Source organism: Emydura macquarii, unplaced genomic scaffold (genome assembly GCF_026122565.2).
Source record: "Emydura macquarii macquarii isolate MOO-44397 ecotype Brisbane River unplaced genomic scaffold, CSIRO-AGI_Emac_v2 contig_3188, whole genome shotgun sequence".
Lineage (NCBI taxonomy): Eukaryota > Metazoa > Chordata > Testudines > Chelidae > Emydura > Emydura macquarii.
In genome coordinates this window covers 77,801-98,524 of record NW_027133325.1, presented here as the reverse complement: position 1 = coordinate 98,524, position 20,724 = coordinate 77,801, and the positions used below count along the sequence as shown (strand labels likewise).

General features: G+C 55.9%; 1 protein-coding gene across 1 annotated transcript; it reads right to left on the bottom strand.

The window, feature by feature from the left end:
* Positions 1 to 1,400: 1,400 nt before the first annotated feature.
* Positions 1,401 to 19,010, bottom strand: LOC137142160 (sialic acid-binding Ig-like lectin 13). Its single transcript, XM_067531384.1, has 7 exons — positions 18,875 to 19,010; positions 18,150 to 18,541; positions 18,088 to 18,102; positions 17,696 to 18,014; positions 16,024 to 16,077; positions 15,256 to 15,525; positions 1,401 to 1,513 (listed from the first exon to the last, which is right to left on the bottom strand). Exons 1-7 carry the CDS (start codon positions 19,008 to 19,010, stop codon positions 1,401 to 1,403), a joined length of 1,299 nt encoding a protein of 432 aa, XP_067387485.1.
* Positions 19,011 to 20,724: the final 1,714 nt, after the last annotated feature.

The following is a 20,724-nucleotide window of genomic DNA, read 5'->3' as shown; positions in this document are numbered from 1 at the left end:
ATGCCTTATTGCCCCTTCCCGTCTCTGCCCTCACATAGTTAGTGAGGCAACCCTCACTTCCCCCACCAGGGATTACTAACGTGGCAGCATTAACACCTGCCGTGTTTGTTTCCAGACACAAGGTGGCAGGGCCAACAGTTCTCTGGGCAATCTCTGTACCTAAGGTGACAGCATTTGAATTGATTGTGGGCTGGGGGGTTGCTGGCCTTGGATTATTCCTGTCCCCATGGTTTGGACAATTTGGCTTTATATGGCCAGCGAGTCCACACAGGTGGCATGTAACAGGTTTTCCCCCTGGGTGAGAGGTTTTAAATTCTGGGTCTGTATAAGACGTCCTAGCCATGCTGGGGCTAGTCTTATTCCTGAACCCATCCTCCCTTTCAACCTGCATTGAATAGAGGCTGCTTTTCCCTGAGGATTGTGCCTCTCATGGTTCCTATTCTCTATGAAAGCATCAGCAATTAATGCTCTTCCAAAATGGTATCAAGGTGTTATCAAGCACAGCTGCCTTGATCTGGTGGGGTGCTATTTCCAGGAGCTGTTCTCTAGCAAACAAATCAATAACTCTGCTATAGTTATTACAAGATTTTGCCCTCTCAATCCACTTTTTCATATACCCAAGCAGTTTATGAGCAGTTTCAACATAGGTAACATGATCAGACAGCTTAACATTTCTAAATTTCAGCCTTTAAAACTAGAGAATAATTTTAAACCTTTGCAATACCACTTCTTTAAACTTTACATAATCCAATGTATTCTCTAACTCCATTTCATTAAATACCTTCCTGACTCTTCCAGTCAATTTGGTGAGGAGAACGGGCATTCTTCTCTCGTCAGGCACCTGATGAATATCGCAAAGTCTTTCCAAAGTAGACAAAAACTCTTCAATATCCTCATTATTTCTGTAAATGGGACAGATTCTTTCCAGATCTTTGATGGTGAGAAGCGGACAATTCTCAGATGGCTGAGGCAGACCCTTTTCCCTTCCTGGATCCAGAACTGGATTCTGGCTGCTTCCATCAGTCTTTGATGAGCCCTTTCCTCAGCTCACTTTTCTATCTCAGCTGCCTTTTGCTTTTCCCACAAGCGAAATTCTGTCATTTTTCTCTCATGCTGAAGACGCCAGCTATCTTTCCAGGCTTGCTGCCCATCTTCCACAGCTGCTACCACTGTGGGGGAGTCAGCTGGAGACCCTGTTTTCAAGTCATTGTCTTTGAGCAGATCTCTCATTCTCTGCTCTGAGATTTCCCCCTTTAAGGTTTATTTTTCTCTTCATACATAACTGTTTAAGCTCTTTTGCATTCAAAGATAGATGGATCGCTGGGGTTTATGGGGATGGATAGATCCATGGGTAGATGGGTGGGTCGGTGGGTGGGATGTTAAGGGGGTTGGTGGCTGATTTACCATCTGTAATAGAGCAGGGTGAGGTAATAGGCCAGCAAGAATCCAGTCGCCATTAACACGAGTTTGCAGCTGATTTCAATAAATGCCCGAGTGCGGCCGCCTCTGGGAGCTGGAACACAGCAAGAGCCTGGGATAGATCCTGCAACCCCTGCCCTGACCCAGCCAGCCCCACCCTGGGGCCGGGTCGGAGCTAGCGCCCCCTAGAGGGGAAAGGCCCCGTGCCCCACTCCCTGCCCTGTAGCGATACCTGGGAATAGCTGGGGGTCGCTCCTGCTAGCTCTGCACACAGTGATTTGCAGATTCATCTCCAGCTCATGTTCAGCCGATTATCCCCCAAATCGTTTTCAGAGTCGCTGCCTCCCCAGGAGAGAGTTGTCCAGCCTGCAAATATCACCGACCTGTCCTCTTCCTTATTTACCACTCCCCCAGTTTTTGTGTCATCTACAAACTTGATCACGGATGATTTGATGTTGCCTCCCAGGTCATTAATAAAGGTGTTAAATAGCGCAGGGCCAACAACAGACCCCTGCGGGATCCCACTGGAAACACCCTCCCTCGATGGTGATCCCTCATTTACAATTACATGCTGAGATCTATCAGTTAGTCAGCTAGATTTGAAGCCATTCAATCAAGCCATGGTAGTTTTATATCCTTCTAGCTTTTTAATCTCAATGACGTGCGGTACCAAGTCAAAGGTCTGACAGACGGCGACGTATATTGCATCACCGCTATTACCTTTATCAACAGTGTGAAAACCTGGACGGACGACCTGCAAGGTCCTAGGCCTGCTTGGTATTTGTGCTGCTATCGTGCTTTTGAAACCTTGGCTGAGATTGGGCCTCCAGCCTATTGCGTGCTGCACAGACCCTGCGACTCAGATCACAGGCCCTGGTGAGATCCTCCAGGGGCTGCCCCCCTTTGTGCTGCACCTCGGAGAAGTCGATGGAGGCGTAGTGCAGCTCTGCCAGCTCCCCGGGGCCTGACGGACCCTGCGCTGCTGCGGCCCCGTCCTGGATTCCTTTGGTCCAGCGAGCTGCCAGAGTCGTGCCATCCTGAGCGAGAAGCAAGGCAAAGACACCAGGCAGTGCAGGAGACTTGCATCCATCCTGCTGAGCTGATTGCATGGGGTTCCCTGGACCTTGTTTCCCCCTCCCTCCATGCAAATGCATTTCCTGTACTGGGGATGGACTAGCACGACACACGGGCTTGGGTGCGTTTTAGAAACGCTGCAAGCACGAGCCGATCCCCTGCACCCTATGTCAGCACCAGCTCAGTTAACGCTTTCTCTGCATTGCCTGCATGGGCCATGCATTAGCAAGCTGCATGGGGCTGTGTACATTTCACGCACCGTGCATGCAGTATTTCATCCCACGCATCCCGTAGCTGCATAATCTACGCTGATGCATCCACTGCATTTTCTGCATGCTGCATATATTTGCAACACGCTCAGTGCACTGTGCATGCATTGGCTGATCACAGGCACCTCATACTAGTCACAGTCGCAGAAATGCATTTCTTGCCTGGTTGGTGTATTCGGGAGATGCCCAGGCGTTCGCAGCATTTCAGCCACGATCTAGTCCCGTTCACGTTGTGCAAGCACATGAATGCATTCGCTGCCTTTCCGCCTGTCTGAGTAAGACCCCTGGGATGAGATGCATTTTCTGCAGGCTGCACGCCGGAGGGGATCACACGCAGTTTACGGAACCCACGTTGTTGAGTGGGGAGTTTGTGCATTTCTTGCACCGGGCACGCCTGAAGAGTTGGATTCTCTGGTGAAAGGCTGGTTGATATTCGTGCATTAGTGAAGAGGGTTGGAAGCAGGGGGGAAGAGAAGAAGTGGGGGGCAGAGATGGGGTGGGGTGGGAAGGGCAGTCCCAGGTACCTTCCACGCGAAGGTTTATGATGTTACAATAGATCAGGCCAGCATCATCAGCCGGATTGTCCCCCTGAGTCCCATTAGCTGTTAGCCACTGCACTGGGGGGTGCCGGCCCCCACCTCCAGCCTGCAGGGAAACGGATCAAGGATGGACCCATGAGGTGCAAGCGGGAAGGGGAGGGGTAGACTAGCCATATGGGGGGGCACCCATGGGGGAAGCTAGAGGGAAGGGGACTGGGGTAGCCTGGGACTGGGGCTTGGGGGTCTCACTGTGGGGGAGGGCTGGCATGGCCCAGAGGAATGGCAGGGGATCTGTGAGGGATCATGGGGGAACAGCTGGGGGGTGGGGGGGGAGGCGTCAGACTCACTTGACCACACAGAACCCAAGTAAGAAGCAGCCTGGCCCCCCAGCACATTACCCCGCACGTGCTCATGCAGGGCCTGGCTGGCCGACCCGTAGGGATTCTTCGCCCAGCACTGATACTCCCCAGAGTCCCTTCTGCTGGGATTTGACAGCTCCAGGCACCCGACCCCTCCTGGGCCGGTACTCGGGGACTCATTGGCTTTGGTCTAGCTCAGGGTAGTCATGGGTTTGCTCCCAGCCTCAAAGTTTCGGGTCAGGAAGTCACCCTCTACATACAGGTCATCATCCTCAGCTCCCCGTACGACCGGGCCCAGCACTGGACAAGATGAGCAGGCAGGTTAGGTCCCGCCAAAGCTCTGTGTAACTGGAAAAGATGCTGTAGCTGTGTTTAAAAGATCCTCTCTCGACTCTAAGGAAATATCTCCCTCCATCCGTCCGTTGGGCGTCGTCGACTTGCAGGGAGCAGTCGCCACGCGCAGGATCCCCGACCAGCTGGAACCGGCCCCAGGTCTCCTGTGACACCCCCCGGCTGGGGTCACTGCTGGCCATGGGCGGATCAACGTAAAAATTAGCAGAACCCTTGTACCAGTGCCCATAGAGTTTGTCCTGGGGATTCTCTCTGTCGTACCGGGCTGTGTACGTGAAGTTGCAGGGGACGAGAACGCAGAGACCCTCCTGCACCGACACCGACTGCGGCACCGTCAGGGAATAACCAGGTACCTGGGCCAGGGACCCTGCGGGGACGGAGAGACCGAACTGGGACCGATGGAGAGAACAGACCAACCCTGAGCTCCCCCCGCCCCGCCCTGCCGGTGCCCCTCACTCCCGACCCGCAGCCCCAGCGAGCCCAGCCCTGGGTGACGGGTCCTCCACCAAATGTCACGACATTTAGTTTACATCCATACAACGAGCCCCCTCCTGCCGCTCAGAGTCCCTAGCGCCGCACTGGGGCACTGGGTTCCCCTCCCCCTTTGGCCAGTCTCCCTTCCAAGCCTTGGCACAGACCCGGCCCTGCTCAGCACGGGTCTGCTCCCCCCTGCGCTGGGGCTGCAGGCGCCGCTTACTTACCCCTCCAGAGCAGGGCGAGGAGCAGGGCCCTCAGTGTGGCTGCCAGAGGAGCCGCATCCCCTGTACGGTGGGAGGGCCCCTGAGCCACGATCTCCTGTTCCCCGGCATCCTGACACGGCGGCAGGACTCGGCCCATGGCTGGGGTGTCCGGCTGGAACAGACCTAGAGACAGACGGGTGGTGGGAATGTGAGAGCAGAGGCCATCTGGGGGGCACAGACCGTTAAGTGGATACACAGATGGTTAAACAACCACAAACAGAACCGCAAACGAAGAGTAACGATTCATGGAAGGATGTCAGATTGGAGGGAGGTCTCGAGTGGGATTCCACAGGGATCTGTTCTGGGTCCAGTGCTTTATTACTGCCCTGGACGCAGGCATAGAGAACAGACTGATCAGATCTGCTGATGACACAAAGCAGGGAGGGCTGCCAGCACTTTGGAGGAGAGAGCCAAAATTCAGAGGGATCTTGATAAATGGGAGAACCGGGCTATAGGCAACAAAATGAAATTGAACAAACTCCAATGAGAAGTCCTGCAGTTAGGGAAGAAAAACCAAATGCACAGATACAGTTTGGCAGCAGCCCTGTGGAGAAGGATCTGGGAGTCGGGGTGGATCACAACCTCAGCACACTAGAGCAGAGCAGAGTTAGAGGAAACTCAGGAAAAACGTCCTGACGGTAAGAGCAGCAGGACAGCGGAGCAGAGGTCTCAGCGATGGTGGCAGCTCCTTCACTGGAGGTGTGGAGAGGAGACTGGACAGCTTCTGTCTGGGGCGCGTTACACACAACAAACCCTGCATCCGGGCAGGGTTCAGACCAGACGACCCTCGAGGTCCCCTCCAGCCCTGTGGTTCTGTGGTGCCAGGATTCTGGGATCTGCTAAAACTCCCGAGATGTCAGGGAGCAGCACGGCACTGGCAGAAAATCCCCTGAAATTCACTGAAAACCCGCAGATTTACTCTAAACGTCGTGACATTGTCTGAAAATGCCCGAGATTGGCTCGAGAATCACGCGAGTGGCTACAAAAGGCTGGAAACTCCCGAGATCGGCTGTGACAATCGCCAGGTTTGGGCTTCGTCTCCAACACCCTGTTGTGTGCGGCCCGTCGGCTCCTCACCGCCCGGGGCTGGTGTCGCTCCCGCGGCGAGGGGCTCAGTTCTGCAGGGAGCCAGCAGGGCCGGGTGGCCTGGATGTGGGGAAAGCGACCCCGGACGGCAGCGGGGCAGAGGGGAAAGAGCTCACGGCCTCCGCCCCCTCTGACTGGGCTGTAAAGCTGCTCCTCCCGCCCCACACTGCCCCCCCTCCACCCTTCTCCTCCCAGCCAGGACTCTCCTTCCCTGTGAAAATGGTACAGGCCAATCTCTCCTCGCCCCCTCTTCTGAGAATGTCAGGGGCCACTTCTCACCCCGCTCCTGTGAGAATGGTATGGGCCAGTTCCTCCTTCTCCTCCCCTCCTCACCTGTTAAAATGGTACGGGCTTTTCCCTGCCTCTTTGCTCCGATTTTGTGAGAATGGTACGGGGGAATCACTCCTTGCACCCCCGTGAAAATGGTACAGGCCGCTCTCCACTTTCCCTCCCCTGCATGAAAACTCCTCCCAGCTCCTGAGGGGAGGGAGGAGCAGTTTCCCTCCTGGAACAATTCACATTGGCTACTTTTCCCCAGGAGGCGGGGCAAGTGGGCAGGGCAGCCAATCAAAGGGAGGCTCTTCCTCTGAGCAAGGCTGGAGTTCTAGCGCCTTGCAGCTGGTCACTGGTGCAGTGAACTGGTCAGGTCTCAGCCTGGATTCACCCAATGACCCAAGGTCTGCCACCAGCCCAGAGCAGGGTGGGATGGGTTCCTCTGACAGAGGCTGGGGGAGCAGGGGATTGGTGACCCCAAGAGACCCAACCCCCATCCCTGTCCTGGGGGGTCTGCCCTGCCCTGAGCGGGGTCTGGGATCCCCAGCAGTTTGTGTCCGGTATGGCCCCCTTTGAGCCAACCCACATCCCCAGGGGCAATGGGGTGTTTACACCTATGTGCTCCCCATGGGGACCTATAGCTGCCCCCTCCACAGTGCTGGCACCTCCCCTGCTCCAAATCCCACCCCCAGGGAAGGGGAACCCAACAGTTGCATTTCCCACTGTCCCTCGCTGTCCTCAGGCATTTTTGGGAAGGCGGCTCAGAGATGAGAGCTGGGGAAGTCCCTGCTCTACGCGCTTCCCCCTCCCGCCGGAGCCGACGGCTCCAGTGTGACCCCCGTGGTGGGGGAGCCCTGGGGTAGGACCCTCTCAGGTGTGAGGGGCCCTGGTAGATCTGTGGGGGTGGGGATCTCAGAGCTGGGGTATCAGGGGGTGTGGGTCAAGATTGAGGGGCACTGACCGGTCTCCTCAGACCATCCAGTTCCCCCCCCAGTTCTACTCACCCCTAGACCTTCCGCGAGGGGCCCAGTGCCTGCCCCTGCACCCTGCAGCCCTGCCTCCCCTGGGTCTGTGATTCAGAGCTGGGGAAGTGGCGTGCACAGGAACCCAAAAGCAGAAGTGGTGCTGGCGGGGCCGTGGGGGGAGGGGAGATGCACTCACAGAAATTCAGCACCAGCCTCCTGCCAACTTCCCCTGTTGGCCGTATCCTGTGTTAATGAAGTACACGAAGGAACAGAGCCACAAACAGCCCCTCCCCTCTTCCTACCAAGAGGCACTTCAGCCTGATACATGGCACCTTTAATCAAAAGCTAAAACCTCAACTGACTCGTATCGTTCTACCCTTTGAAATGTTCACTTCAGTCTTTTTAACATATCCATTTACTCTTTAGGAACAAGAGATCCCAGGTTTTTGTCTAAGCTATTCTCTGTAAGTCCTACATTCCAGTCCGACATGGTTATTCAGTAAGAATTCAAGTCTGTCTTTACTTTGATTAATTCTATCTGTTTTAAGATTATTTGTAAAACCACTCCACTGACCATTTTATCTGTTGATTTTACCCACCTTCAGAATATTTGTAAAAGTCCTATTTTATATGTGCTTAAGTATGAGAAGCCACACAGTGAAATGTAATTACATATACCGACCGAATTGTGAAAGACATTTGTAAAAATGAAATAATGTTTGCTTTAAAAGACATGTGAGTTCTTCAGCTAGGAGTTGGCACTGAGTGTTTGGAGTGTGAATGGCTGAGCAATTGAGGTGGGTGTAGACAGGGGGAGTGATCGAAGAATTGGTCTCAGAAAGGGATGTCGAAACATGATGAAGAAAACACCAGCCTCATCTCCAACGTTTGAGGGAGGAAGAAAGGAGCGAAGATAATAACTTTTACCACTCAACTGGCCGAAGAGGAGTCCACTCTGATAACTCTGGAGTCAGCCCACTTCAAAGGACAAAATCTGATCAGGCTTGCAACAATGTGGGTGATCGAGGATCATATTAAATGCAGATGCAGCAAGACAGAGCAAAAACCCATAGACTGACATGGGATCTTTTTTCTATAAAATGGGACAGAAAGATGCAGGCTGGAGGTTCGGGTTTACATCACCAACCATCCAGGAGAACCGGTGCGCATCAGCAGAACCTTGCTCCTCACCCTTGTGCTACAGTTACCTGGCCAGTGACTACCACGAGCACCAAGAGGCTGGTAAATATAACATCTCTGAGACCCCTATGTGTGTTGATCTGTCTCTCTGTCTGTGTATGCCTGTCTCTGTGTATGAGTGTAAATGAAGGTACCAGTTGAAGTATGTGTCAATGAAGTATACGTTATTAACAAGAGTCTCTGTATTTGCAATCACTGAGTAAAGCACAATATTGATTCAATTCACAATTAGATTCGCTGGGAAAACTTGGAGCCCAAGACCGAGATCAGAACCAGACATGGCTGGTGACATGGGATCCTGGTGACTGGGGTCCGTCTCTTACTGCTCTGGGAGGGCAAGAGTTAATTATCAGTCATTATCCCCAGTCACTATCTATCTATCTATCCATCTATCGAATGTTAATAATGAAAAAGTCCAGTTTTTTCTGTATCCGGAAGATATTTTAAAGTACGACAGATGGGCGTGAGGCAGGGGAACTGAAAAATTTGTGCTTTTTTGTGTGAAAAATTCCTATCCAGTGAATTTATTCCAGTGACCATTTGTTTTAAATAGCCAACATCTCTGTGAAACATTTCTAAAAACCAAATTATCATTGTAGGAGAGTAAAGAGTTAAAGGTTGGACAAATGGTCTGGCCTAAGTTACAGGGAATGGGGTCATGGCACAGGCAAACCTTGTTTCTGCTAAATTGGTGTGAATCTAATTAGAGTCTGTTATTTCTCTTCTTTTCCTCCCTTTCTGGCTATCCCTCTCCAGTGCCTCGATGGAAGGGCCCCTATTTGGTCGCTGACATGATCCATCCATCTCTGGTTTGCTTATCCCATGAGGGCCAGCACTGGTGGGCTCACATTTCTCAGGTGAAGCGTTACAGTTCATTAGCCAAAGGCCAAAAGGAATGAAGTGATTTTGTTTTTCAGAACTGTGGATGTTCCTGTGGGTGCATTCCATGGCTGCTTGGGTAGGATATGACCGACCTTGCTATCCACCCCTCGATCCAGTAGACCTCAGGGAGCAGCAAGAACCGAAGGAGAAATCAAAACCAGAACTAAAGCCAGAACCAAGGCCAGAGATAAGGCAGGAGCCAAAATACTACACCCCAGAGGAAGTCTGCCAATGGCCTTGGTACTGGAGGTGATCCATTCCCCGGTGGCAGAGAGGAACCTGTGGAACTGCAGGCTGCAGCGTGGGATGTTATCTGGGATTTATTCCCTATTCCCGAGGCTGTAGATTCGGGGAGGCGTGTGGATGTTCACCTTACCCAAATGGCCCAATTCTGAACCCAGGTTTCTGGAGCAGCAAAGTCCCCCAACCTTAGGTTATCCACCAACGTCCCCTGCCAAGCTGCATTCCTCTCTTCCCCTCGCAGCCCACCATTCCCAGACTCAGAAATCCTCAAAAAAGGGTGCCAAACCTACATGTGGAACAGGTGTGGCCTAGCTCATCGGATCATTGAATGGTTTAATAGTGGCTCCTTAAAAATGCATAATGTCACTCATTATACTTAGCAGGCAAAGGAATAATATGAACAGTTCAAGGGGGGGGGGGCGAGGCAAATATTTATTCAGAGCATTTGACACAGACAGTCCTGTTAGAAATAATCAAACAGGTTGTCCCGGGGGTGGATTGGGGAGACAGAACCCTTTATTGCCTACTTGTTTCACCTCGACGCCGCGAGTGAGCAATGAGGGGGTTACTTTACAATTCTTTTATCCATACCAGTATGTAAATGTATATATTTCCAGCAACTCCCCATAGACCCTCATTTGGTTACATTGACACCTATAAAATGAATATTAACAACTAATAATGAATACAATTATACCCGCCCCTGTTTGTTGTTTACAGGATTACCATACAGAGGGCAGGCACATCACCTTAAAAACTATACATTTTACACTCACAAACTTTGAAGTAAAGGCATGTCGGGGGAGAAGGAAGATAACGCTTTTTTCCCACCAAAAGGCCTTGCGTAGACTCATTCCCTGCGCAGATGGCCAGGAAGGAAGGAGAAGAAGAGAGAGAACAGACTAACTAAAATTCACACCAATTAACAGAAACAAGGTTTGCCCGTGCCATGACCCTGTTCCCTGTAATTTAGGCCTGACCACTTGTCCAGTTTTTAACTCTTTACTCTCTGTCACCGGGCTGCCCTCTCTAGCCTGGGTGTTGGGGTCCTCCCTCAGGCTCTGTCTCCGGAGGAGGCCACAGCGCCTTCCTACACAAGGGGAAATAGCTCGCTCTCAGTGAGCAAGCAGTCTATTGCTTGACCCTTAGGCAGGGGGAGCGAGCAGTCTGGCGCTCTGTGGAGCTGTAGGGAGCAGAAGGCTCTCCCCGGGGTGGCTAGGGAAGGGGAGGAGAGGTGGACGCAGGCCCACCCGTCTCCACTGCGTCCCAGCCCAGGGCCCTAGCAGTGGCAAAAGCGGTTGCGACCATGTCAGCGGGGCTCCCGCCACAACACACCGACCAGGCCTCAGATTCAGCCACAGGTTTGGCTGCCCCTGGGCTACTTCCTCCCCGCTGGCCCAGTACCTGTCTCCTCGGTATCGTGGGTACTCGGTCCAGGGTAGGCCCATCAGTCCCTCCTCATCCACGGGAAGCAATGCGGGGAGCACCTCCTCAAGGGGCAGCTCCTCCAGGTCGTTTGGCACGGGGAGGGGATCGGCTTCCAGCAGCTCCTCCAGGTCCTGTCCCAACTCAGGGAGCTTGGCGGCCGGCAGCTCCTCCAGGTCTGGTCCGGCCTCAGGGGGTATCCTCCACCCAGGTTGCTCTGGGGCCTCTGCCTAGTCCTGGGGTTCCAGTGACCTGGTCCAGTCCCAAGGTCAGGGTACCTCGGCCCAGTCTTTCTGGCCGGGTTGCCTGGTCCAGCTCCGGGAAGGCCCTACCCAGTCTCCAGGCCCGGGTGGGGCCGAGATTGGTTGGCAGCTCTGCTCCGGCCTAGGCTGCTGCTGGCGGGGCAGCACGTCTGTCTCCGGTGGCGGTCTACCTCTGACTGAGCTCAGGAGCTGGGCCTTTATACCGCCCCTTCCTGTGGGGGCTCCGCCCCGCTGCTGCTGATTGGACTGGCTGGGCGGTCCTATCGCGGCCCGGTTCCCTCGTTGCTGGGCAGACTTAGCGGCTGGGCCTGGTTTGGTCCATTCAGGCGGCTCGCGCTGTCCCTTGGGCTCTCTCTCCGGGGAAGGCCACTGCGGCTTCCTACACTCTCCTACAAGTCCGAGCCATCATTTATGCTGGAGAACTAGCCGCTGAACTGCCCGCTGACTGTGCTTGGACTGACGCAGCCTGTTGTGACCCTTCCATGCCTAGGGCAGCCACCTGATAATGCCAAGGTCAGGGCAGGCTGTAAAAGGAGAGCAGATTCTCCCAGCGCTGGTGGGAGGCGCTGAACCCAGGCTTCCCAACCAGCCACAAACAGCGCTTCTGATTCCCCAAACCAGTTATCAAGAAGCCAGTACACAAATACACACAGCCCCTTTACTGCATTTTAGTCTCCAGCCCCCCATCAGCCTCTGGGTCCAGTAAAGAGACCAGTTATTTAAACTCTCTGCTCTTTACTAAAAAGGTTGCTCCTGACCCCACAGGGTCAGCCACAGCACCAGATCACTACAAGTCTGGATCTTACCCAAAATACCACGCTGCCGGCCAATCCTTTAGTAACTAAAACTAAAGGTTTATTGTAAAAAGAAAGAAACAAACCATAAGAGAAATGTTAAAGGATTAAACAATCAGATGCATACAAATGATTTGAAAGTCCATATACATTGGGTTTCTGGAAGAAATGCGCAGTTACAGGCTTGTATAGTTCCCTCTGGTACACATCCAGTACCTGGATGGGTCTAAGTCCTTTGGTTCAGTTGCAAGATGAACTGATCCAGAGGTAGGTGTGTGTCTGCAGCTGGACAGGAACAAAGACAAAATGGTTTTTGTGGTTTGATCTTGTAAACCCTCTGTCCCTGGCCATGCGGCCTGTGGAATATTACAAGAACTAAAATGGAGCCCAGAGTCACATGGGCCAATCCTGGTAACTCTTCAGGTATGCCTTCAGCTTCTTCCTGGGCCCTTTGCTTCTGTAAAGGTTTTGATGGGCCATTAAGCGGGCGATTCACCTGCCGCCTCTGTCTGGGGTGTGTCCCAGCCAGCCCAAAATGACATACAGAAATATCAAATACATCCTTAACTTGCATTTCACATATACTACATGAACATGAGTATTATTATCTTACTCAGCACAATATATCCTTTCTAACAGTACCTGACATGGCATATCTCACACGAATTATTACGATTCTGACGTACTGATGTCACACAATATACTAAATGCCCCCACACAAGCCAGCCTGGGTGACAGCTGCCTCCCCAGGAGAGAGTCCCCCAGCCAGCAAATATCACCGACCTGTCCTCTTCCTTATTTACCACTCCCCTGGTTTTTGTGTCATCTACAAACTTGATCACGGATGATTTGATGTTGCCTCCCAGGTCATTAAGAAAGGTGTTAAATAGCGCAGGGCCGAAGACAGACCCCTGCGGGATTGCACTGGAAACACCCTCCCTCGATGGTGATCCCTCATTTACAATTACATGCTGAGATCTATCAGTTAGTCAGCTTTTGAAGCAGTTGAATCTGGCCACGGTAGTTTTATATTGGTCTAGCTTTTTAATCTCAATGACGTGCAGTACCAAGTCAAAGGTCTGACAGACGGCGACGTATATTGCATCACCGCTATTACCTTTATAAACAGTGTGAAAACCTGCACGGATGACCTGCAAGGTCCTAGGCCTGCCTGGTATTTGTGCTGCTATCGTTACTTTGGAAACCCTGGCTGAGATTGGGTCTCCAGCCAATTGCCTGCTGCACCGACCCTGCCACTGAGATCAGGAACCCGTTGTGCTAGGAGCTGCACGGACACACAGCGAGAGACCGTCCCTGCCCTGAAGAGTCTATAACCCAAGTAGGCCAGGGCGGGATTATTATCCCCATATTCAAGGGGGGGAAACTGAGGCCAGACAGATGCAGTGACAAGCCCAAACTTTTGTCTCTGGTGGCGCAGATAGTAGAAGCCAGGAACGCTGAGTCCCAGGCCAGCACCTTAGCCAGGAGCCCAACCCTGCGCTCCAGCCAGCTGCTGCCCCGAGCTTGAAAATCCTGTCCATCCGTGAAACGAGTTGGTGAGGGCTCAGGCAGGGTAGACGGGAGACGCTCTGTGGCTGAGGGATGAGAGGGTCTCTTTCCCCCTGGTGGGGTTTTGGGGGGTTGGGGGTTGTACATGAGGGGGCAGGCTTTTGGGACACAGCTGCAGAGGACCCTGGGATGCCTCCCCAGAATGCAGAGCTCCAGCACCTCCAAGGAATAGTTGACTCTGCCCTGAGTCCTGGGGAGGAGCAGGGATTTGCACCCATGTTTCCCACATCCCGGGCCCAACCCCCACCGCCTTCCCTCCTCACTGTGACCATTTGCCGCCTGCACAGGCCAGGTTGGAGACGCCCAGCCTGGGTCCACGGCGCAACAGGGCTATTTCAGCCGGATCTCAGAGTATTCCGTGGCAAGTTCCTCCGGGGACTGCCCCCCTTTGTGCTGCACCTTGGAGAAGTCGATGGAGGCGTAGTGCGGCTCTGCCAGCTCCCCAGGGCCTGACGGGTCCTGCGCTGCTGCGGCCCCGTCCTGGATGCCTTTCGTCCGGCGAGCTGCCAGAGTCGTGTCATCCTGAGCGAGAAGCAAGGTAGAGACACCAGGCAGTGCAGGAGACTTGCATCCACCCTGCTGAGCTGATTGCATGGGGTTCCCTGGGCCTTGTTTCCCCCTCCCTCCATGCAAATGCATTTCCTACACCTGGCATGGACTAGCAGGATACATGGGCTTGGGTGTGTTTTACACACGCTGCAGGCACGAGCCGAATCCCTGCACCCTATGGCAGCACCAGCTCAGTTAACGCATTCTCTGCATTGCCTGCATGGGCCATGCATTAGCAAGTTGCATGAGTCCGTGTGCATTTTATGCACTGTGCATTCAGTATTTCATCCCACACATCTTGTAGCTACGTAATCTACACTGATGCATCTATTGCATTTTCTGCATGCTGCGTATATTTGTAACACGCCCAGTGCACTGTGCACGCATTGGCTGATCACAAGAATCTCACACCATAGCAGGCAGCCACAGAAATGCATTTCTTGCCTGGTTGGTGCATTCGGGGTTTGTGCATTTCTTGCACCAGGCATGCCTGAAGGGTTGGATTCCCCTGCGAAAGGCTGGCTGATATTTGTGCATTAGTGAAGAGGGTCGGAAGCAGGGGGGAGAGAAGACGTGAGGGGCAGAGATGGGTCGGGGTGGAAGGGCAGTCCCAGGTACCTACCATGGGGAGGTTGCTGATGTTACTATAGATCAGGCCGGCGTCGTCGTCGGCTGGCTGCTCCCCCTGGGTCCCGTTAGCTGTCTCCTTAGCCACGGCAGTAGGAGATGCCGTCCCCCGGCTCCGCAGCCTGCAGGGAAACGGATCAAGATGGACCCAGGAGGTGCGAGCGGGGAGTGGAGGGGCAGAATAGCCATGGGGGGGTCCCCACTGGGGGAAGCTAGAGGGAAGGGGACTGGGATAGCCCAGGAGAGGGGCTGGGGGGGTCTCACTGTGGGGGAGGGCTGGCATAGCCCTGCGGGATGGCCGGGGATCTCCGAGGGATCGCGGGGGAGCAGCTGGGGGTCAGTGCGGGAGGCGTCAGACTCACTTGACCACCCAGCACACGAGAACGGAGCAGCCGACGGCGACCAGCAGCCCACAGGCCAACCCGAGGCCCAGCAGGCTGGCGGGTTCCTCCGCAACTGCAAAAATCACACAGCGTGAGGCATGGCTGGAGAGAGAACCCAGGTCTCCTGGACTCCAGCCCCCTGCTCTAACCACTAGCCCCCCACTGCCCTCCCTGAGCCCCAGACAGAACCCAGGAGTCCCCCCACAAGCCCCACTACCTGCAGCATGGCCCCCCCAGCACCTCACCCTGCACGTGCACACGGAGGGCCCGGCTGGCCGACCCGTAGCGATTCTTCGCCCAGCACCGATACTCCCCAGCGTCCCCTCTGCTGAGATTCGACAGCTCCAGGCGCCCGACCCCTCCCAGGCCGGGACTCAGGGACTCGTTGGCTTTCGCCCAGCGCAGGGTGGCCACGGGTGTGCTCCCAGCCTTACAGATCAGGGTCAGCGAGTCGCCCTCCTGGGTCTCCAGAGACAGGTCATCACCCTCAGCTCCCCGCACGACCGGGCCCAGCACTGGAATAGATCAGCAGGTGGGTTAGGTCCCGCCAGACATCCACTGTCAAGGAGCCAAGATGCAGCCACCTCTGGGGTGGAGCATGGCAGATGTTTCTACTGGGAACTCTCACCCAGTGTGAAGAGGAAGCTACCTCTGGGGTGGGGCGCGGGTTCTACAGGGACTCTCCCCCAGTGCAGAGACACGGCCCCTCTGCAGTGGGGCCCATAATCCCGGTGCCTCTCCATGGCAGCAGGTCTCCGTTGCAGAGATCACTTCCTAACCCATCTCCTGCTACTGGTCAGCGACTCCTAGCACCGCACTGGAGTCTGGAGACAGAGGGACCCAGGCCTGCCCCTCCCACCACCCTCCCTGCAGCCCTGTAGCTTTCCCCGGGGTCCTGCTCTGGGCTTGAACCGGCCTGGCCCGGCTGAGCCTGGCCCCTGGCCCTGAGCGCGGGCAGAGCAGGACCTAGGACGCACTCGCTGACACCCGGGACTCGCAGCGCGGCCTCTCACCGGGGTGTTTGTTCCTGGTCAGGGTCCAGGTGATGTTGGGGGGCCTGGGCGGGTCTGCAACACAAACCAGACGTGGGGTCAGGGGGGCTGGACAGCAACGGGAGGATCTCGTCATCACTGAGCCTGGACATTGACCCTCCTTGTGAGCCCAGCGGGGAGACGGGATCGTCCCTGAAGTGTCACAATCCCCTGGGCAGGAACCGTGGGTGGGACACGGAAGCAAGAGGCCCAAGTGAATCTGGCCCAAAAGGCGCCTGACGTAGCCCCAGGACCGAGTTAGGGTCACGCCTGGGAACCAGAACCGTGTGGGGTCGAAACCCAACGGGCCAAAATCGAGGGGTCCAAAATGAGGCCTAATTGGCAGACGCAGTAACGAGGGGCCGGGCTGCTCTGCCCATCGCTCGCTGTTGGGTCCTGAAAAAAATACCTGGTGCTGGGGCGAGCGTCACCGTCTCGGTGCCACCGTCTGCTGGAGCCGGGCGCTCAGCGTCCCGGTCCCCAAACACGTCCTCCCGAGGGCGGCAGAGACAGATCTGAACCACTCCGGCCCCTCCGCCGGCTCCGGCTGAATCCTCAACCCCACCCGGGACGTCAGACTCACCCCTTTGTGGGTCCCCTGCCTCCCCCCGATTCGTCTCTCTCCCATCCCTCGGTTTTTGCCAGGAGCCTGGCGTGGCCGGCCAGGCCGTGTATTTTGTAACGCTGCCGCGAGCCTGCGCCCAGAGGGGCGGCTAAAAGCCACGCCCGGAACAGCCGAGCTGGTACCCAGGGGCCAGGCCTGGGCGGGCAGGATCGCACGGCCATCAGAGACCCACGGCGCCGAGTCCCGGGGCCTGGGTCAGTTGGGTGGGGGTCGGGCTGCGGGTCTGTGCTGGCAGCCTGGACGTGTCGTGCGAGGCGGGTGCAGACGTGCGGGCTGGGGCTGGGGTCTGGGCTCCCACACGGGGTCCCTGTGAAATCTGTCTGGGGCTGACGGGAACAAGGGACGTGGCTACGATGCCAGACTTGATCCTTCTCATCACACAGGCGGTCGCTGCGTTTCCCTCTGCCCTGGATCTGCAACGTGGGGCTCACAGGCCATCAGTGGGGCTGTGCCTGGGGCGGGGCCGGCTGAGGTCTCTGGACACGGAGCCCGGCGCGGGTTTAACGCTGGTTAGTGCCGGACAGCGACGGGGTCGCGTTCACACTCTGCCCCACACAGAGCATCCACAGCTCCCGGCAGTGGTGGTGGTGGTGGAGGAGACGCGGTGGGATAGCCCAGGGGGATCTCAGGGGAACTGGGGTGGCTGGTCTGTGTGGGGTGAATCCCAGCAAGAGGGGGCTGGAATGTGGGGTGGATCCCAGCAGAGGAGGATTCTGGGAGATGGGGAGGCTGGGGCTGGGGAGGATCCCAGCAGAGGAGGGACAGGGATCTGAGGGTACGGCTGGGAGGGGTTGCCACAGCCAGGTGGGGAGGGAAGGGGTGATAACCCCAAGAGAGGAGGGGCTCCAAGATATCAGGGGGAGGGGGAGGGGCCGGGGTAATATTGGCTGGGGGTGACTGGTGGGGGGTGAGGATCCCAGCAGAGGGTGAGGTGGGAGGAGGCTGGGGGCAGGTCTGGGGTAGCGCAGGGGTGGGGATCCCAGCAGAGGGGGCTGGGGCAGCCGGGGTGGAGGGGCCGGGGTCACTCACAGACGACTTGGAGGCTGACGGCTCTGCTGGTGGAAGGTCCCGGTGCTGGGCTGTAAGTGACGGTGCAGGTGAGATTCTTCCCATCATCGCCCCAGGCGGGTGTGAAGCGCAGCTCGGAGCTGTGGGCCCTGGTGCCATTCGCCAGTGAGACCCAGACGTCCCTGGCTGTGTCGCTGAACGGCCCCGTCCAGGTGATTCGGGGAGGGGTCCCGGAGCAGCGCCCGGGGGCCGTGCAGGTCACAGTCACCGGATCCCCGGCCACCAGCATCTCTGGCAGCCCCTGCACCGGTGAGATCTGGATCTCTGGCTTCTCTGTCAGCTCTGAGACATGGGGAGAGAATGACCATGGGGCACAGGGCCTTCACCTCCAGTGGGGCTGGCCCCAACCGGGCCCCAGGCAGGGCTGGCTCAGGGGATGTGAGGAGAGGTGGATGCGGCTCCACTTACTCAGCACGGAGATCCGAGGCTCAGTGTAACCGGGCTTTTTAATATAACTGTATTTAAATGTTCCTCTCTCGACTCTAAGGAAATAGCTCCCTGTATCCGTCTGTCGGGCGTTGTCGATTTGCAGGGAGCAGTCGCCATGCGCTAGATCCCCCACCAGCCGGAACTGGCCCCGGGTCTCCTGCGACAACTCCCGGCTGGGGTCACTGCTGGCCACGAGCTGATCCTGGCCCACGTTAGCAGAACCCTTGTACCAGTGTCCATAGAGTTCGTCCTGGGGATTCTCTCTGTTGTACTGGTCTGGGTACGTGAAGTTGCAGGGGACGAGAACGCAGAGACCCTCCTGCACCGACACCAACTGCGGCACCGTCAGGGAATAACCAGGTTCCTGGGCCAGGGACCCTGCAGGGACGGAGAGACCGAACTGGGGCCGATGGAGAGAACAGACCAACCCTGAGCCCCCCCCGCCCCGCCCTGCCGGTGCCCCTCACTCCCGACCCGCAGCCCCAGCGAGCCCAGCCCTGGGTGACGGGTCCCCCACCAAATGCCACGACATTTAGTTTCCATCCATACAACCAGCCCCTCCTGCCGCTCAGAGCCCCTAGCGCCGCACTGGGGCACTGGGTTCCCCTCCCCCTCTGGCCAGTCTCCCTTCCAAGCCGTGGCACAGACCCGGCCCTGCTCAGCACGGGTCTGCTCCTCCCTGCGCTGGGGCTGCAGGCGCCGCTTACTTACCCCTCCAGAGCAGGGCAAGGAGCAGGGCCCTCAGCATGGCTGCAGCGGGGTTCGCACCCCCTGTTCTTTCAGGGGGTCCCTGAGCCACAATCTCCTGTTCCCTGGCATCCTGCCACGGCGGCAGGGCTCGGCCCATGGCTGGGGTGTGCGGCTGGGACAGACCTAGAGACAGACGGGTGGTGGGAATGTCAGAGCAGAGGCCGTCTGGAGGGGACAGATCTGGCCTTGGGGCCATCAGTGTTGCCGGGCTCTGCAGGGGCTGATCCTGGAGCTGCTGGCAGCTGGGTCACCCCCCAAAATCCCCAAATCACTAGACGGTTCTGACATGTTGGGCCAAAGAAATCCTTAAATTGGGTAAAAATCCTGAGATTTTGTGTAGGAATCCTGTGATTGGGCAGACAATCCCGAGCTGGTAACGGGAGCTGATCGGCAGCAGAACTGCTCAGTGCCGGCCTTGCTTCAGTCTTCTCACAAAAACAGCCCGTGACCGGAGGGACGGTGAAGTTACCGCAGGCAATGGGGGGAAGGGAAGCAGATCAGGACAACCAAAAAATATGTCAGAGACCTTCTGAGCAATTTGAATAAATTCAAATCAGCGGGGCCGGGTGCTATTCACACGAGGGCACTGAAGGAATTAGCTGAAGAAATCTCAGAGCCACTGGAAATATTTACAAACTCCTGGATGACAGGAGAAGTCGCAGAAAACTGGAGAAGGGCTAGTGTAGGGCCGATGTATGACAGGGTAAAGGAGGATCCAGGGAACTACAGACCAGTCAGCCTGTTCTAGATACCTGGGGAGCTGCTAGAGCAAAGTATAAAACACTCGATTTGCGAATAGCTGGAGGGTGACGGGTGATCACTAGCAGCCAGCATGGACTGACCAAGGACAAGTCCTGCCGAACCAGCTTGATTTCCTTCCTCGGCAGGACACCTGGTTTGGTGGATGGAGGAATGCGGGGGACATAATATACCTGGACTTCAGCAAGGCTTTGACACATTCCCACGTGACATTGCGCTACGTGAGCTGGAGAAATGTGGGCTCGGCAGAACAACTGTTAAGTGGATACACGGATGGTTAAAGAACCGCAAATGAAGAGTAACGATTCATGGAAGGATGTCAGATTGGAGGGAGGTCTCGAGTGGGATTCCACAGGGATCTGCTCTGGGTCCGGTGCTTTATTACTGCCCTGGATACAGGCATAGGAACAGACTGATCACATTTGCTGAAGACACACCTGCAGCCCTGGTTCCTCTGGGTCTGTGACTTGGAGCCGGGGAAGTGGCGTGCATAGGCACCCAAAAGCAGAAGTGGCGCTGGTGGGGTTGCTCTCACAGAAATTCAGCACCAGCCTCCTGCTGACTTCCCCTCCCTCTGCCTGGGGCTGCCCGCAGCCTCCCTGCAACAGGGACAGTTTGCTTTTGGGGTTCGATATAGAACCCAGCAGTCCTGGCTCCCTGCCCCCATCCCCAGCACTAACCCAGTAGACTCTCCTCCCCTCCCAGAGCCAGGGACAGAACCAAGGTTTCTGGCTCTGAGCCCCTCTACACTCCACTCTCCTCCCAGAGCTGGGATAGAACCCAGGAGTCCTGCTCTCCTCCCCTCTCACCCTGTAACCCTTTATTGCTGATTCTTCCAGTAACAAGATAATATTTTAATGTCAGCAACTCACACCTCTGAACGTATTGTACGTGCTGCAGACACGAAACACTTACCCGGAGCTGAGATGCGTCCGTCTCTGGTGCGGGTGGGCTGGGAACAGCGCACTGGAACAGCAGGTGCCCGGTTAGGATGGACGGTGAATCCTGGCTCCAATGGCAAGGACTGGGTGTGAGGAGACGTGCCTGGCAGG

Coding starts and splice junctions, on each gene's coding strand:
- LOC137142160 (XM_067531384.1), bottom strand. CDS start 19,010: ATGGGCCGAGCCCTGCCGCCGTGGCAGGATGCCAGGGAACAGGAGATT. Junction 18,542..18,874: donor CCTTGCCCTGCTCTGGAGGG/GTAAGTAAGCGG, acceptor CCGTCCCTGCAG/GGTCCCTGGCCCAGGAACCT. Junction 15,526..16,023: donor GACCAGGAACAAACACCCCG/GTGAGAGGCCGC, acceptor GATCTATTCCAG/TGCTGGGCCCGGTCGTGCGG.